The sequence below is a fragment of the Uloborus diversus genome, chromosome 3 (genome assembly GCF_026930045.1).
Source record: "Uloborus diversus isolate 005 chromosome 3, Udiv.v.3.1, whole genome shotgun sequence".
Lineage (NCBI taxonomy): Eukaryota > Metazoa > Arthropoda > Arachnida > Araneae > Uloboridae > Uloborus > Uloborus diversus.
Window position 1 is genome coordinate 4,269,390 of NC_072733.1, and position 19,819 is coordinate 4,289,208.

General features: G+C 36.8%; 1 protein-coding gene across 1 annotated transcript in view; it reads right to left on the reverse strand.

Moving 5' to 3' along the window:
• The window catches only part of LOC129218462 (uncharacterized), a 252,624-nt gene that overhangs the window by 90,226 nt on the left and 142,579 nt on the right, over positions 1 to 19,819 (reverse strand). Inside the window, exon 2 of the mRNA XM_054852737.1 lies at positions 7,982 to 8,036. Coding sequence (XP_054708712.1) covers positions 7,982 to 8,036 — 55 coding nt within the window. The remainder of the gene's footprint in view (positions 1 to 7,981; positions 8,037 to 19,819) is intronic.

Below are 19,819 nucleotides of genomic sequence, written 5' to 3' on the forward strand. Positions count from 1 at the left end.
TTCCTCTACTAGTAGTGGCAGTGATGGACTTTTCATTTACGCACATGTAAATGGGAATCCTTGCAAACTGATTGTCGACACTGGAGCCAATGTGACAATCGTTACGACAGATGTGGCTCGTGAATTTGGATTGAAACTGTTGTGGACATCGCCACGCGTAAGTCTCCAGACTGTGACAGGTGACAAAATTGAGATTGAGGGTAAAGTGGACTTGGAAATAGTGTTTGGAAATGCCACCTACCATCATACGGCATTCGTTGCTGATATCACGGACCCCTTCATTCTCGGATTGGACTTTTTAAAGAAATACGACTTCACCCTTGACTTCAAGACTAATGAACTGCACTCGATGAGAGAAGACATAGCCATCTTCCACGTTGAAAATGATGTAAAATCCGCTCATCAAATAATAGCCCAAACAGATTTATCAATTCCCTCAAGGTCAGAATCATTAATATCTGGCTCCCTTGAAGAAAGCAATAGTTTTCGATTTGGACTCATTGAATACCCTAACCTAAGCAATAACCTAAAAGGAGTGCTGGTAGCATCTACGCTTGTGGACCTTTCTAAGGATGTAATTCCTGTGAGAGTTGCCAACGTGAGTGAAAGGCCAAGGAATATCCGGAAAGGTGAAGTGTTAGCAACTTGTACTCCAGTAAGCTGCATCATTAGAAGAATCAATTCCCCCAAAACTGTCTTCTGAGTCCTTGACATCGAAGTTAATTGGGAGTGTGCCATTATCGAAAGATCAAAGAACTGCTGCGGAACAATTGGTGGATGATTTCAAGCATCTGTTTTCATCTACATCGGAGGATGTGGGCCGGACGAATTTAACGCAGCATAGGATCTACACTTGAGAACACCCCCCTATTAACACTAGAAAGACGGCGTTTTGTGTATACCTAGAAAGACGAGCAGCGGTCACTTTGACCGCCATACTTAAAAGATTGGAAATTTCCTCCTTTCGGGATTTTTAACCATAGAAAAGATTTGTTTCATCATATCAGAGTTTAATTTAACAATTTAATCGTAATATAGTCTGCAAATAAGTCTCAGATAGCTTTTTTTTTATTTTATGTTCGATCAAGTGAAATACACATGCTTTACACAATTGGCATTAAGAAAGAGCAAATTTGTACAAAAAAGAGAAATTTTTTTTAGCACGTAATAGCTAACAAGTAATATAATCAACCATGCATGTGTTTGGTTTAAAAAATATCTTAATATCGCAAGATACCGTACATTACTATCATTTACAGTATTTCGAAATACTTATGTTATCACATCGCCTGTATGTTAGCCATTAACATTTTTTTTGGCAATTAGAACAAATGCTCGTAGTTTGATTTCCGCATAATTTAATTTCACACTATTTTAATCTTTTTCCTGTGGTAGATACTTATTTATATGCAGCAAAATTGACCAGTGGAGGTGACTTGGAGGAAATTGGAGAAATAGGAGTTCAGTTTTTGAAATTGTCCCCCTTTTTTTTCGGCGTCGGTCCCTTTTCCCTTTTTCTTTCACTACTTTTTATATTTTGAGCGTCAATTTTTATTAGCGAGGTTTTTTCTGATTCTAACTCAGAAGAACAATCCTTTTCTGCAAATCTTGGCTCCGAAAAATATTCGTAATAATCTCATGAAAGCAAACTATTCTCATCGCTAGGAATATATTTCTCTTCAGACAAGTCAGACTGTTCATTCAAACCATAATCTGTTTTAGATATAAATCTGCAACAGTTTCAGGAGTTAATTTTCCTATAAGTTTTGCTTGTCAACGGTTCATCTCGACATCATGAAGATAATTATGTGACTGAGCACTTCATTATCACCGAAGAAAATAAACGTCAATGCTTCAAGCAAAGCACATGTTTTGGTGCACAAAACAACTCCAGCAAACATTTTTGTAATTTACCTGCTTATATTTACTTCTTTTTAGACCCAAAGTAATTTCACGTGTCCAGTCACATGCTTTTCAAATTTACCTTTCTCAACTTTGCCCCTGTGCAGATAACAGAAAACTGAAACTATGCAACCAGCAGGTGTTTCGCATTTTCCTAACAGTTCAAAGAATTAAATCTCACCAGCAGGTACTACTCAAGCTCAAAAGAACATTACTCACCCTGACAACTAACAATAGTCCATAGTACACACAACTGATAAGAGAAAAAAAGAAGAAAACGGGTGCATAAAGAAAGGTTCCCTTAAGCGGTCAAAATGACCGTAGTCAGTGTTTCTAGGTATAAACATTTATAGCGACTATAATAATAATCCTAAAGGGAAAAAATTACTGTTGTAAGATCATAATAAATAGTTAGGAAAAGTCAATGAAGGAAAAAGAATTTGAAAATTAAACGCAGCAAATATGAGCATTTGAAAATCGTTTGCGGTCAAAATGACCGCTTCCGTCTTTCTAGTGTTAAACAGCATCCAAGACGACTACCGTTCGCCAAGAAGGAAGAGGTTGAGACCCTCCTGAAAGAAATGAAGGAGAATGACGTAATCGAACCCTCATCCAGTCCTTGGGCCTCTCCCATCGTCTTGGTCCGAAAGAAAGATGGCTCCACCAGATTTTGTGTCGATTACCGACGGCTGAATGAAATCACCAAGAAAGACAGTTACCCTCTTCCACGGATAGACGACACCTTGGACACTCTTTCCGGACACAAGTGGTTTTCGACCCTGGACTTGAAGAGCGGCTACTGGCAGGTTGAGATACACAATGATGACCGAGAGAAGACAGCGTTTACAACTGGACAAGGCTTATGGCAGTTTAAAGTGATGCCTTTCGGCCTCTGCAATGCACCAGCTACGTTCGAGCGTCTTATGGAGACAGTGTTAAGAGGACTTTCCTACGAATCCTGTCTGGTCTACTTAGACGATATCATCATCGTGGGACGCAGTTTCGAAGAACATCTGGCAAACCTTAGGAAGGTGCTGCAAAACCTTAAGGAAACCAATCTGAAGTTAAGCCCGTTCAAATGTAATTTGTTCCGCCGGGAAGTGAACTACCTTGGTCACATCATCTCTTCTGAAGGTGTACAAACCGATCCAGAAAAGGTATCTTCGGTCAAGACTTGGAGTCGTCCCGAAAACATCCATCAGCTGCGAAATTTCCTGGGGCTCTGCACGTACTACAGGAAGTTTGTAAAGGGTTTTTCCAACATTGCACGACCTTTGCATAAGCTGACGGAGAGCAAGCAAAAGTTTGAATGGTCCAAAGAATGCGAAAATGCATTTCTACGACTGAAGGAGGCTTTAACATCAACGCCTATCCTCGCCTATCCTCAGCCTGAAAAATCCTTCATCCTGGACACTGATGCGAGCAACGAGGGCATCGGAGCTGTTTTATCCTAAGAAATTGACGGAAATGAACATGTCATCGCTTACTGGAGCAAATGCTTATCAAAGTCGGAGCGAAATTACTGCGTCACCAGAAAGGAGTTACTGGCCATAGTGAAAGCAGTAGAACACTTCCATCATTACCTCTACGGCCGAAAATTTCTGCTTCGGACAGATCATGCCTCGTTAACTTGGCTTTTGAACTTCAAGAATCCAGAAGGCCAGATAGCCAGGTGGATACAGCGGCTCCAGGAATATGACATGGAGATCAAGCACCGAAAAGGGTTATCTCACGGTAATGCTGACGCTTTATCAAGGAGACCCTGTCCTGAGAACTGCCACTATTGTTCCCGAATCGAGAAACAGTATGGAACGACTAGCCCTACCGCCTATCAGGTGACAGTGACTCCAATATCATCAGAACCTAATCCATGGAGTGACGACCAAGTTCGAAAAGATCAACTTGAAGACCCCGACATAAAACCAATTTTAGAGTTCATGGAAAGTGACAGTCGGCGACCTAGCTGGCAGGACGTTTCCATCTTCAGTCCTGCAACAAAAAGATACTGGGCTTTATGGAACTCACTTCATTTACGGAACGGCGTACTGTACCGAAAATGGGAAACTGATGACGGCAAAGCATCTAGGTGGCAGTTACTACTTCCCCGATCAAGGATTTCAGATGTTCTGAAAGAAATACATAGTAGTGCGACTGGAAGACATTTTGGTGTCTTGAAAACCCTCAATAAAGTTCGGGAGCGCTTCTGGAGCAAGGTGAAGGATGACGTGGAGAAGTGGTGCCATTCTTGTGACGCCTGTGCTGCTCGTAAAGGACCGAAGAAAAGAAGCAGAGGGAAGCTACATCTGTACAACGTTGGAGTTCCTTTCGAACGAATTGGGATCGACATCCTGGGTCCTCTACCAAGAACTGCTGATGGGAACAAATACATTCTTGTTTCCATCGACTACTTCACCAAATGGCCGGAAGCATATCCCATTCCAGATCAAGAGGCTACCACCGTAGCAGAGACTCTAGTCCAACATTGGATCTCGAGATACGGAACACCTTTGCTGATTCATTCCGATCAAGGGAGGAATTTCATCTCTGCTGTGTTTAAGGGCCTATGTCAAATTCTCGGAATTGAGAAAACTAGGACAACACCACTACACCCACAATCGGACGGCATGGTGGAGAGATTTAACCGCACAATCCTGAATAATCTCTCACTTATGGTATCCAGAAATCAACAGGATTGGGACAAGAAGCTACCTTTGTTCCTTCTGGCCTACCGCAGTGCTGTCCACGAGACTACCGGATTTGCCCCATCTCAGATGCTCTTCGGACGAGAGCTTCGGCTACCTTGTGATCTCGTCTTCGGTCGTCCTCCGGATGCGCCTGCATCGCCTGAGGAGTACATCCAGGATCTCCAAGCCCGGGTGGAAGACGTTCATAACTTTGCACGAGAGCGAATCAACATCGCGGCAGAGAAGATGAAGACCCGATACGACACAAGGTCTACTGGACATGAATTCAACGAAGGCGACAAGGTTTGGTTATGGAATCCCATCCGACGGAAAGGTCTTTCACCCAAATTGCAGTCGCATTGGGATGGACCCTACAAAGTCCTTAACCGACTGAATGACGTCGTAGTGAGGATCCAAAAATCACCTAATGCAAAACCTAGGGTTGTACATTATGATCGGTTAGCCCCATACTATGGCCATAGTTCATGAGTATTACGTAAACAACCATGGTTGATAACATAAAAGTTGTAGATATTTTTTTTGCTTTAAATGTTTAGTAATATTTCTTGTTATTATTGTGTTTTCTGTATCTGTTAGTTATTAATTAATGTGTATATTTGTAAACTTGCGATAGAAGTTTGGCACCCTTTCTGGGGATTGTACTGCCCGAGACGTGCAGTCCTTAGGAAGGGGGCAATGTTACAGATCCTGTAAATAGTAATTATTGTAGTAACGTAACCTGTAAATAGTTTCCCGTAATGAATATACAACCCCTTTTCATTCCGCTAAAGTATACGACCCCCTATTTCCTTTTCTTTTCATTGATAAAATTGAATAACGGTCTACGCATTTCGGGAAGCAGAAAGAATGTTGTGGAAACTTCTTCGATGTTTATAAAGGCGTCCTGCGTGATAAAAAGGAGAGTTTTCGATTGAGAATTTGTACTGAGAATGTGTATTAGCTCTGTTTATAGCGAAGCATTTCGCTGTGTTGTTTTCGTATTTGGAAGTAAATACGTGTGTAACCGTTGAGTTTACGGTGTTGAGTGATATTTGCTTAATTGCTGATGATTATTTTAGCAGTTGTTAACGATTTCTCCTGTACATAGTGTAAATAAAGCTCCTGTGTTTTTATCAAGAACTGTGTCTTCATTTCAAGAAAGTGGAAGTAGCGCCGGATCCGTTACAATATATATATATATATATATATATATCAGGGTTGGCTTTCTGCCGGCAGAAACTAGTTTTTGCCGTGCCAGTGGCAGAAACTGGCAAAAACTTAAAAATGTCTTTAATAACTCAAGTAATTAGTAAATGATATTTGTTTAAGTAAACTAAAAAATTAAACATTTCATCATTTAAAAAAATAAAATCCCATGCTAGTGCCCTTGATTTATTTCAGAAAGGGAACTTTCCAATTGCAGAGGCTCGTAGTATTTGGATTAATTTATGAAAGGATAAAAAATCATACAGGGTGCTTAGGAAAGAGGAGTGACATACAGAATTAAACAGGCATTACTGATTGTACTTTGCTCACTTATATGCTTCCTCTAAATTGTTTGTGATTGAAATTATCATGTCATGTGCTTCAAGAAAAAAGTGCCAGAATTTTACTTGCCTAAATTTTGTACCTAATGTCACAGCTTTGACAAACAAATTCACCCCATTTCTCAAAACTTTTTTCAGTCAAATTTTTACCAAAACCCCAGTTACTACATGGTGGACCAGTTATACAATAGATGAAAGTTTCACGAACATTGCTTGCTGCTTGATGCATTGTCTGCTAGCTCTTCTATTTTAAGAATAGTCCAAAATTTCTCATTTGTGCGTAGTAAAGTGAGAACCTGTTTAGATTTTTGAAACCACCTTTTCTAAGAGGCAATTGCAGGGTCCAAACAATGTAACATTTGATTTTGAATTGTGATAATTTTGTAATAAAATTACAGTATTTTGGTTAACAATTAATTATTTTTTCCATGCATTTTCAGTTGTATAATAAAAATTATTTTTTTATTTTGCAAGTTTTTGCCAGTTTCTGCCGCAAAGTGGCAGAAAGTGTTTTTGCCATGCCGGTTTTAACCGGTTTCTACCAGTGGTTTTAACCACCTCGGCAGAAACTTGCCAAAACTGATATATATTTTTTTTTTTGTAAAATTTTTTGTCGTGAAAATTTTTCCGAACAGTACTTAAATTTTGTTGAAAACATAATTCAGGGGGGGGGGCGCGGATAAAAAAAAAAAGTATATTTTTTAAGTAATTTCGTAAGCAAGGTACAATTCCGAAACAAAATAAACGTTAAAGAGTTCCTTGTAAGGAAAAATTCTCTTCTCTTACATAATCCACTTTAAAAGAGACACCTTTAGGAAAAAGTGGGAGAGCAAAAAACGACGCTACCGAAAAAAGAACGAGCTGATGTGTGCATCACATGACTTCCTTTTACTCCAATTTAATGTCATTTCCCCATTACTGGCAATTTTAATGTCATTCACTAGTTTACTCTCTAAATATCACCAACAATGGCCAAATTGAAACCAAATTAAAAAAAAAAAAAAACACCCCCAAATTTGTCGCCAAGTTGTCAACAAAACTTGGCGACCAAAAGACTGGCGATATATTGCCAAGTGTCTGACAAATTATAACACCACTCGAGTTTACATCGAAATTAACAATGATTTCCCCCCAAAAAGGGGCAAAAGACCCCCTTAGGAACATCCGAATGCAACCAGTGCACAACTAGACCCCACTAGGAGTCGACGTATCAAATTTCAACTTTCTAGGACGTACCGTTTTTGTGAGTTATGCGAGATATATACACACATACGCACATACATACATACAGACGTCACGAGAAAATTCGTTGTAATTAACTCGGGGGTCGTTAAAATGAATATTTGGGGTGTCTGTACGTTCCTAGGTTTATATCCACGTGTGGTCGGGTGGAAAAAAAAACTCAACATTCATTCGGGGTCGAGAAAAATGGAAATTAAGGCCGATTTTTGAGTGAAAATTTTTTCGCGAATACAACACTTCCTTTTTTGTAAAAGGAAGTAAAAAGAGGTGAAAAGAGAAGTGGAAGCGTGTTTGACAAAGCAACTTTTAACATCCTATCCCAAGCAATTCCCATAACATTTTTCAAACACAGCAATTTCAAGACTGTTAAAAGATTTCCGACCAATATGCATAATAAAAAATTAAGTCCGGATAATTAAGATGAGGATTATGTAAATTTCCAGAAGTTTTCGTTTTTTTTTCTTTGATAAAAAGATGCTGAACACTGATTCCTGAACTTTGTAGTACATGAATAAAACGAAAAGGAGCTTGCTCTTGGGTTACGCCGCAGGCTCATGAAAAACATTTAATCACATTATTAATGATAACAAAAAAGATCACACTTACCGCGAAAGCTTATGCAGAAAGTGTCGTCTTTTCCAATAACAACATTGGTTCCTTTCTAAAATAATAAAAAAAAAAAAATATTTATGCAAATTTTATTTGCTGAAATTCTTTTTACAAAGTCAATTATTTTCTAAAAAAAAGAAATATTTATTTTCAGTTTATTTGCAAAACTTAGTTTTAAAAAAAGTTTTCACCTAAAGAGCATTTGAAATGGAATATAACTTCAAGGCGTACTTACTAAGTAAGGTCAACGGAGGTAGGTAAATGGAAACAGAATTTCAGTTTTTTAACATAGAGCCTTCCCTTCCCTTTCGGATGAATGGAGGGATAAAATTTTATGAAATTTTTTCAAGACTACACTCTCTGAGAGTGGTAAGGCCTTCTACGCGTGAAGAGGTTAGTTGAATCAACTTTTTGAAAAAGGCACCTGTCAACTAGTTGACTGGCGTTTTTCACTGTCTTCACACGAGGCAACTTAGTTGAATCAACGTTTTGAAAAAGGCACCTGTCAACTACTTGACTGGCGTTTTTCACTGTCTTCACACGAGGCAACTTAGTTGAATCAACTTTTTGAAAAAGGCACCTGTCAACTAGTTGACTGGCGTTTTTCAATCTTCACACGAGGCAACTTAGTTTAATCAACTTTTCTTCTATTAAACCGAATTTATTCGAGCAACTGCTCCACGACGCGGTCAACGTTGAACCGAGTTAACTCAATTGGTTTACTCGTGCGTAGAGCGAACGCTTGTCAATGTCCCGATGAGTTTAATCATCTAAAAAGTTCATTCAATTGATTGGGATGTGAACAGTAGCGGCACATGTGCCTGGCAAGTTTACTGTCGCGTGAAGGATGCTGGGCTATTCCTTCTCTTTTCTACACATCCTGATAACCGCCCGTTAGAAAGTTGATTCAACTCAAAATGCCTCGTGTTAAAGGAGGCCTAAATGAAAAATTTGACTTGACTGTTTGTTGAGGAACAAAATCATGTTTTACATTTACCCCCAACTTGCTGCTATATACTCCAGGGACTCGGGGTGACTGGAAACTGACTCCCCACGAGGCTGATGTAGGCATGTAATCACAAAATATAGAAGCTCAGGAAGATTTGACCTGAGGAAAATGCAAGATGATAAACGTTAAACAACACTTTTTTCAACATGCCATCTTCAAGCAGTGATGACGCCCATACAATTGCTTGACAACACGCACAACTCTCCAAATATCTTCTTCATGTTGACTAGTCTTCACTCACCAGTAGTTTAATTTCAAAAATCCCCACAAGTGTAGAAATAGTTTGTTTCTATTTACCCCAACTGACCCTACTTTTGAATTGGTCTCATGTTCCACCATAACCAAGCAAACATATTTTGCGTGCTGTGATTATAAAATTTTTCTAAGCGAAACGGTAGCGAAATTGAAATGAATTCAGACCAAAACTAATTAAAATGAACCCATTCTTTTTTTTTTTTTTTTTTTTGTTGAAATCGTCATACAAATCTCACTGAATCCTTTTTGACAGCAGCGATAAAAAAAAAAAAAAAAAAAAAAATACGTATTATTATCAGCTGTAATAAATGAAGTACCGAACTTGGAGCAATTTTGTTTTGTTGCACCACTGATGTATTGAATGACTTCCCACTGAGAAGAATAAAACACACTATTAATTTAATTTTGATTTCACTAGTAAGGAGACCATATGTAATAATGTTTTGAATGGAACAAACCCATTTTCAAGTATATTCAGTAAATTACCGCCCATTAGCCAGGGCTAAAGCAAAAATACGTGAAATACACCGCCAGCTCAGTTGTCCTCGGCTGGAAATGACTGAGCTGGCGGTGTATTTCACGTATTTTTGCTTTAGCCCTGGCTAATGGGCGGTAATTTACTGAATATACCTTGCCTCGCGTTCAATCTTCGAGTTGAACCGAACCATTGCTTCGGTCACTCGTCTGGTCTGCTAATTCTATATTAGCTACCAGTTTGTTACGCACTCTTGGCTTCCTTAAGAGGTTTTCCATCTCCAGCTCAGTCACTTTCCTATGCCGGGCTGATGAGTGCTAATAAGCACGAAACTGCAGTCCTCGGCTGGAAATGATTGAGCTGGCGGTGTATTTCACGATTTTCAGGTAGTTTATATCCCGCTGTCCAACGCATATAAATGCGAGACGTTGAAACAAGGGCGTATCCAGTTCAAAACGGGGGAAAAACGGTCCCGGGGGTTTCGGAAGTACTGCAATAATGCATAAAGAGCATAAGTATTTTGTTGTTACCCTTATAAAATGCATTGAGTATGTATTCTTTCTCCCTCCCCCCACCCCTCGGGAAAATTCCGAAATAACGGGCCTGGGACGTACTTCTCTAAATTTTAGACTTTTTTTCTCTGTGTTAGACGGACTTACGGTAATAACACTCGTATGCAAAAGAAAGAACACTTTTTGTGGGTAGTTTGTGGAAAAGCGAGTTTTTGGCGCTGTATTTACCTTGAGTTACCAATACCTATCATAATTGCAACAGCAACTGAACAAAACAGTAAACACCAATAACTTTCCCTTTTCAATGACCTCCTAGAAAGGAAATATATACTTTCGAAATTAGTTTTACCGGAGCCAGTGGCGTATATATGATTTTATTTTGGAGGGGGCCCATATAACAAAGATTAGCTCCCCCTTCCCCCACTTTTTGTGTGTGCGTGTATGTGGGGGGGGGGGTCGAGGGTTATCCCCTGAAATTTTTTTGAAATTGTAATCTTAAGAAAGCTATTTTAGACGGTCTCTAGAGATGCAACGGGGAGGAAAAATTCAGTGGGCCTTCTGAGGAAATGGTTAGAAATTGAAATCTTAAAAACGCCATTATAAGCTATATACGTTGACTCTAGGGTAATGAAAGGAATGGGACTTTTTGAAGTTGTCCCTGATCGATTTTTTAAAAGAATAGAGCTAAATCAATCAACCCTACGCCCAATTTTTCGAAATTGAAGTTCTAAAACCGGTTTCAGATTACCCATGGTGATGTTACGGGCAGGGCTGTTCTGGGGCTCTCCCCAAAAACTATTTCGAAATAGAAGTCCTAAAAAACGAAAAAGAGATATTCAGTGACACTAGGCGGAGGTATTGAAACGTTCGCCACCTTAAATTTTTCAAAATTGTAGTTTTTGCATTTTCAGATTTCACATGGGAGCAGTCGAGCCCTCGTCCGAAATTTTTTTCGTAATTGAAGTCTTAAAAACACGACTGTGGATCCATATTAGGTAACGGTAGGGGTTTGGTCATTTTTCAAAATTGAAGCTCCATAAAAGCAATTTTAAACAAATTTTGGCAAAGCGTTTGGTAATTGTCCCATGGAAAGTTTCGACATTGAAGCCCTGAGAACGAGATTTCAGACGCTCTTTAATGTTTTTTGGCGGGGGAAGGGGGCTTGCGAAGTGTAGCATTTTGAAGACTTTCTTAATTTTAGAGCGACTAAGAAAAAAAATTAAAAATGGAGCGGGGGGGGGGAAGAGAAATAGATGGTGCTGGATGTAATTGCCTGATCAATAGTCAGTTAGTTACTTTTGAAATTTTTTGTTTTAAGGTTCATTTCGATAGCAATTCAGATTTTTTTCCAACATTAGGCAATCTTAGGATGGAAAGGAAGAGTTCGAGAATCCTCCCCTGAAAGGTAAAACGCAATTTCAGGTTATCTTTGGAGATGTTTTGAGGTAAGGAGCGGTTGGGGATCTCCAAAATTTTTCAAAATTCAAATCTTAAAGGCACAATTTCATACTACTTTTGGTAGTAATTTAACTGAAAAGATAGTGCGGTTCGAGGACTCTCCTCCAGAAATTTTTTAAATTTATGTCCGAAAAATGCCTAAATAAATTCATTTTAAGGACATCAAATTTCCATTATATTCCAACCGAGCAACGAAAACTTATTTCAAATTTCTTGCAGGGGGACGAGAGTTAAGGAGAGAAACATTTTGAAGATCCTTCTTTTCAGACTAACTAGAAAAAAAGGGGGGCGGAGGAGTGAAAGAAAGAGAAGGGAACTTAATTTGCTGAGCAATCTGTATCTGTTAAAAAATTTTAATTTACAGATTTCGTTTTGAAAGATTTGAGTTTTATTTCCAACATTATTTGGTTTTTCTTTTTGTTAAAATCACTTCGCTTTCCCAAGACACGTTCTTTTCTTGAGTAAGGGGTACGGATCCCCTGACCCCTTCTGAACACTATTGCCTGGTGTCCTCTAACGTAGGGTTCCCAAACTTTAACGATTCGCGGCACCTTTTGAAGAATTAGAATTTTCTCACGGCATTCTAGTCTAGAATTATGTACACATTTTTTCCATGGACACTTCGTGGCCCCACTCACTTCTTCCTGCTGCACCTAGTTCGGAAATCAATGACCTAACGTATTTTATTAGTATCACTATCCTTGATAATTTATTCATTTTTTGTTTTGTAGCTAAACGTTTGGAAATTATTTGTGAGCTAATTAAAACCAAATAATAACAACCTTTTTAATTTTTTTTTTCAGATTTTGGAGGGGGTCCGGGTCCCCTCAGCCCCTCCCTTATATACGCTCTTGACCAGAGCCGAACTTATCGATCCGTTTAGAAACTGAAGCAACCTTAGACAAATCAAAGTTTATAAAAAGAAATCCAATAAATAAACAACTAATTAAATTTTTCTCTTTCAGAAGGTGGAGTAGCTGCGCTTCCTTGCCGCCCCCCCCCCCTGGATACGCCCACGCGTTAAAATGTCCCGTTTTTTGAAGAGACAGTGAAAAACTAGCAATGTGTCAACCGTGAGTCGTTCAAGCGAACTTCCACGTTATTATACACCGGTAGGAATGCCATTTTCACTGATGAATTTTTTGTGAACTTAAGAAAAAGCAGTTTCAAACCACTGTTTTTAAAGCAATATTTATTGTTGAAGTAAATTGTTTGAAATGCTGTCGAATTCCGAATTAAAATCAGCGCTAAATGCACATCAATTTTTGCATAATGCTACGTCAACATTTCCTTTTAAAGGGTTTATTGCTGTTCTTATTCGTGAGAAGTGAAAGTTGCAAGACGTTAGTTAATTTGATAAAAAAAAATCATAAATGTCGGACATGATTTGTATCTTTGTTGTGAGAATGACCACTAACTGTTCAACAAACTCACATTCACTTCTTTGAATAAACTTCGCATTCATGGCGCCCTCTTTTGAGGGAAAGAGGACTGAAAATCTAAAATGGATGCAAAATGAATTAGATTTGTACGCTTCTGAAAGCAGTGGCGTAGCTAGACCCGACTTTCGGGGGGGGGGGTTACTTCTTTTATATATATATATATATATATATATATATATATATATATATATATATATATATATATATAAATATATATATATATAAATATATATATATATATATAAATATATATATATATCTATATAAATATATATATATATCTATATAAATATATATATATATCTATATAAATATATATATATATATATATATATATATATATATATATATATATATATATATATAAATAATCGCTTGGAATTTTTTCCTTTTCTTCTTTTTTTTCTTTCTTTTTCTTCTCTCTTCTTTTTCTCTTTTTTTTTGAGACTAACTTTTCGGGGGGGGGGGGGGGGGGGGTTTGTCCCCAAAACCCCCCCCTTAGCTACGCCCCTGTCTGAAAGTACAATTACGTTCACTGATTTCTGAAATAAAATTAAAAAAATATGCTATTCTACTATCAAAATTGCCAACAGTGACTTGATTAATGTTTTTATCTTCTCTCACTTCTGTGTAGCTGAAAGTCGACAGGGACTGATTTACGGCGGGGCACCAAAGGAAAGAGGGCACCAAATTTCTGTCATCTTTTTTTTTTGAGCAAAAAGACAGAGTGCAAAAAGACAGAAAAAACTCCAAAACAATTTTATGATGGACAATGTGAAGAAGTCATATTAAGCTCTAAGCAAAGTTTCAAAGTTTCCTGTTTTTATGTAATCTGTGATAATTTGATTACAAAACTAAAATTCAGGATGACAGTCTATGATGGCATATTAAAGAAATTTTCTTGCTCGTTTGAATGCGACAGGCAAAATATGCGAGAAAGTGCAAAAGATCTTTAAAAATCTTACTCCTTTGATTTGGAGGAATCTTTTCCTGATGAATTTATTCATATTAGTTCAATCATCGGAAAAGAAAGTTTAATGACCGAAAAGTTAAAAAAAATCCATAAACTTGGTAAATGGATACTTTTGTCAATGTAGATACAGCCCTGAAATTGTTTATGACTTTGCCAATCTCTAGTTGTAGTGGAGAACGATCATTTTCGCTATTGAAGAGAACTAAGTGTCCTTTGCATACTCTCATTTCTGATAGTATATTATCTTCATTAGCTCTATTATCAATAGAAGGAAGTTTGACCGCAAAACTTGATTATAAGGAGAAATTACCAAGAAGATTATAGAAGAATTTACTACAAGAAAACAAAGGAACGCAGAAAGCACATTATGATTTACCTTAACCATTATAGTTTCTCCATCTGCGACTGTAAAAAATTTTCTTACATGAAAATCAGGATTTTATTTTAAAGTTTTCTTTCTATCAAAATAATATCCAAAAATTACCTTCATATTATTTTTTTTGGGGGAGGGGGCACCATATTTGTCAGTGCCCCGGGGCACCCAAGTGTGTAAATCGGTCCCTGTCGATGAAGTAAGATAGTGTTTGAAGACATATTGTAGATATCAAGTGTTCATCTCAATCGACTTGTAATAATAAACATGATAAAAATTAAACTTTACATCTAGGTAAATATCTTCAATATTTTAAACATGAATGCAATATTCAACGTTGCAGATGGACAAGATCTTCGTTTTATTTATTTTTTTTCTCTTAAATAATAAAAGGCACGAATTTAGAAAATATTTGTAATTTTAACCTTTTTCTCCTTAAGGACAGTTTCAAAATTTGGGTTATCATTTCTTCAAAAACTTTTTGTTATTTCTCTTTCATTTTGGGCCATTTTTATAACTGATTTCAAAATTCTGAACTAGAAATCTCTTGTTGTTAAAATCAAGAAATGAGAAGGGTAAATCACAGTAAGAGATTAAAAAATATATATTTTAAAAATCTGAGGCATAGATTTAAATTTATTTTGTTGCTTCAAAAGTAAGATAGAATGTCCAAGACTTTTACTCCTCTATCAGCAATAAATAAATAAATAGGTCTCATTTTTTTTGTTATTTAAAAAAGTTCTTTAAAAACTTTTCTTGGGAACTAAATCAATACCTTTATGCATGAAAAGTAAAAGAAAATATAGCAGCGTAAATCAAAAAACGTGTGTGCGAGTTTCTGCAAATTTGTGCCGATTTACGTTGTTTTATTTTCGATAAGGTGTCCCAGATTTTCTTTCGGTCATTAAAAATCGAGATCTGAAGATAACTAATAAAGAGAACATTTTTACTTTCAAATCCTGAAGGAAAATTATTAGTTTCTGCAATAGATGAAGCGGAGATACAGGGGTAGTGGCTGTTATAAGCCCCCCCCCCCCCCTTTAAAACGCCAAATAAGTTATCCTAATGCTGCGTGTTGTGAACTTATGTTTCAAAAATTATCGCAGATCCCTATTTTATAGAAATTCAGTGAAATCCCATTACAACGAATACTAATACGATGAAATTTCCGATTGAAAGAAATAAATTTTCAGTTCCAATTTAATTTCTACTACGTTACTTAAATTCAATTAAATCAAAATTCCCGTTATAAGGAACAAAAGTTGCAGTCCCTTGAAGTTCGCTGTAACGGGATTTTACTGCATTACATTTATGACCCCCGCTTTCCGAAAACTACTCCCTCCAAACTCAGGAGCTGGATTCGCCCTTCCCAATGGATTTAACGCGTCTCTGCGATATGTGGTTACGTCACCTATTTATGAAAGTGATACTCTAAAAACAGTCGGCGAAAAACACTTTTTATTCATAACTGTTCACAGCATGCCTTTTTAAAAAGGAACATAAAGCAATAGAGAAACGCAGGAGAAGATGTAACGACGAAAAACGCAGTTGTAGCTTTGACAAACCGGAACAGGTGCTGGTCAAGCGAACACCATTCAGAGCACCTGCTTTCAAAATTAAACTCCAGCATAAAGGACCTATTTTGATCCTTGATTGACGGTTAATAAATCAAGAAAAATTTAATGGTTTTCCCTACAGCTGCGTTGGTATAGTGTACTTTTCATCATTATTCAAAAGTGTTCTACTCGTATAGGGTAATCTGAACAGTGAATGAACACTTAAGGGATTATTCATAGATAATGTCACACTTTTTTTCATTCTTTTCAACCCCTCCCCCTTTGTCACAAAGTGTCACATTTCACCTTACACCTACCCTTGTCATATGTCCCGCTATATTACATAAGCATATATGAAAAATGGTCGCCGTCACGCTTCAATTTAACCTCTCCCTCCTCCTTATCAATAACTGTTACGATTGCACGATCTCTCCTCCTCCTTCAAAACATGACATCATTTGTGAACGACCCCTAAACACAAATTCGTTTTCGAAAATTCATGTAATTAAAAGTTGTATGTGGTGCACAGTAAATATATTGTAATTCATATGAATCATTATTAAAAAGCGAATTGGAGAACTATTATTTCTCTGCTTCCTTTTTAAAAGAGGGTTAATTGAAAAGTGATGTAGCAAGCAACACAGTGAATGAACAAGTCTAACAAGCAAACATTTTTTATGAAGGGGGTTAAAAGAAAAGTTTTGCAGCAAAGCACAAAATAAATAACTCGATCGAGTGGATGCAATTTATTTTAAAGGGGTTAAATGTAAAGCGATGGGGTAAAACAGTATATGGAAAAGGCAAACGAGTGGACACATTTTTTTTTTTTAAGGATGTCGAATGAAAGTGGTGCTGCAAAGCGGTAAATGATTAACTTCTAACGAGTGAACACTCATTTCTAGTCATTTTATTCATTAACTGAGACGTGTTAATTCACTGGTCTTCCTACCCGATAATCAACATGAAGCATAAATTGATAGACTCGAAAGCGATAAACCTTACAACAGGGGTGCCCACCCCCTAAGGGGAAGGGCGCACCACTTAATATTGCAAAGACCCCCCCCCCACACCCAAAAGCAAGAACCCCCTCTAAAAAGTGAAACATACCCCTCAAAACAGCCCCCCCTACAAATTTCAATGGCGTAGTCTGCGCCATGATTCCCCCTCCCCCCAGGTGGGTCCCCTGCTTACAAAAATGTTTTAAGAGTAACTCAAGGTGATTTAGGTAACAAATTCTTCAGTTTAATGACGCACTGTACTTTTTAAATGTTAAGATAAATGTTAGATAAATGTTATCAATTTATGGAGAAATACCTATTTTTTTAGGGCTAAAAAAATTAAATTCAATATAACTAAATCGATTATTTCAGAAAGAGCGTAAGTCCTACGGAAATCCATTGGACTTATGCCCTTTCTGAAACACTCGATTCAACTGCGAATGCATCAATGGGGTAAAGGGTGGACCACCCCCTTCTCTGCTTGTGAAATTTGCACAGAGATATGCTAACACTAGTACAAAAAACAACTGTAGAGCTTGTTTCATATTTATGATTAGAAACATTCTTCAGTTTTTAGGGAAAATAGTCTCATAAAAATGATTTCGTCAAACATTATATCAGGCCAGTCAAGAGCTTCGGTTAACTAAACAGCTATGAATTAAATTACACACATAATTGATGATTGTACTTTGTTTAATTATGCATATTCTAAACTGAAATTCATGTTTTTAATATATATATATATATATATATTTTCCTTTCTTTTTGGAAAGAATCAGAGTTTTTATTATTTTACCTCCAAAAAAAAAAAGTTTAGAGTTACATTTATGGGTCATTCCATGCAAAATGAGCAAATCAGCTGTGGCTGACATGTCACAGATTTCAATGAAATTTTTTATTTAGGTAAACCATACATATCTATGAGGGAATGCAAAGTATGGAAGTTCAAAAACGGTTTGTTGCTTTGTTATTGAAATTAGAAGTTGATGCTTACACTAAGCCTAAATTTTCAGAGTCCATTGCTACCAGTTTGTGACTCAATAACTCCATAAGTTATAAACGTACACTTAAAAAATAACTATTTCCGCATTCTATAAACAATTCTCTATTGAGAAAAAGCAAAGTAGAATTTATTCGGATCTTTTTTTGAATCTGAGATATTAACAAAGATTAAAATTTTGCCAATTAACTTCAGATTTTAAATCACTCCTCTAGCTCTTTTAATGAAAAAATAACAGTAAAAATGATAGGAGTTTCAAGGTGCCTTTCAAGCGTGGCAAACACGTCTTCGCAAGTGTATTGATGCAGGAGGAATGTATTTTGAAGTATATTGAACATTTGTATAAATTACGATCAATAAATATATTTTGCCAGTAAATGCTCATTACTTTCATAATGGACCCTGTATATGTGTGTATATATATATATATATATATATATATATACCATTATGGAAGCGAATGCAATCTATTTATGTGGACATTATTTTGAAAACTACGTCAATGAAACTAACAGCGAGCTTCAAACAACATGGAGTTAGAAATAAGTTTCCTAACTGCAACTCGTCTAACAAAATAAAATGAAAAAAAAAAGGGAGTGGGGGAGGCGTCGATGGATTGAGACTCAAGACATATTAAAGAAACAACTGAGGAATTAAAGGTAAATGTAAACTTACGTAGTTTTCATGCAGCGATTTTATGTGTCATTTTATATTCGTAGCATAGTGGTCGTTTTTGTACTTTATATTGGAGAGATACTTTGACGCAAGTCTTAATCACATGGTCTTCTTACAATATGCCTGTATCTCTGACGGGCTCACTTGAAATTTTTGAAGATGTTCAGCTTCATTTATTTATTCTATTTTTTTTTTTTTTTTTTTTATCGTTTCCGCCTCTGACTTAAAAATGGCGTATTTATCCATCCATCCAATTTTACACTTTCACGAAAAAGAAATTCACGCACTCTTAAGCAACCACAAATTGCGTTTGCTCGTACAATTTTTCGAGAAAGTTAATTTTCTGCAGTTACACGTCGCATATATTCTAATTCCCTTCTAGCTAATAATTCCCGAAACAAGGCAACAGTTTGCATAAAGATATTTTGAAATGAGTGGTCCAAGTAACATCCGGTCTTTCCACCACCCCGCCGGGTGTCCCTCTTTTATAAATTGCTATAGGGCGAAAGAAGTTAAGGATTCACTGCATGAAACATCATAAGGGGGGGGGGGGGAGGGTTCTTGGCAGGAGACCGCATTCGGGGCTACAGGCTCTTACGAGGTAGAATCGAAATGAAATTTTGCGTCCCATTTGCGTTCGCATATTTTTGACGTTAGAGCGATGTAAATGGTGTTCTTGCAAATTCTCTTGACCTCTTTTTAGCTTACTTGTTTCGTAAAATGCTGGAAAATATTTTGTTGCGCAAGAGCTTCTGAAGGTTTTTCCTCCTTTTCACACAAAAAATGGAAATCTGAATCGAATCATTTTGCTCTATGCTCCTTTATTTGTGAATGGAGAAAAAAGATTTCGCTGCGAGTGAAAGGAAATCGGTAAAATACAACTATTTGAAGTGTTCGTTATGTTATTTGACTCATGACTTCGAAACAACAGTAGCATTCATATTATATAGAAAATATTGGCAATCGCTTTAAACTAAGACGAAACCATTTTAAGGGTGATATATATATATATATATATATATATATATATATATATATATATATATATATATATATATATATATATATATATATATATATATATATATATATATAAAGGTGGTCCTTAG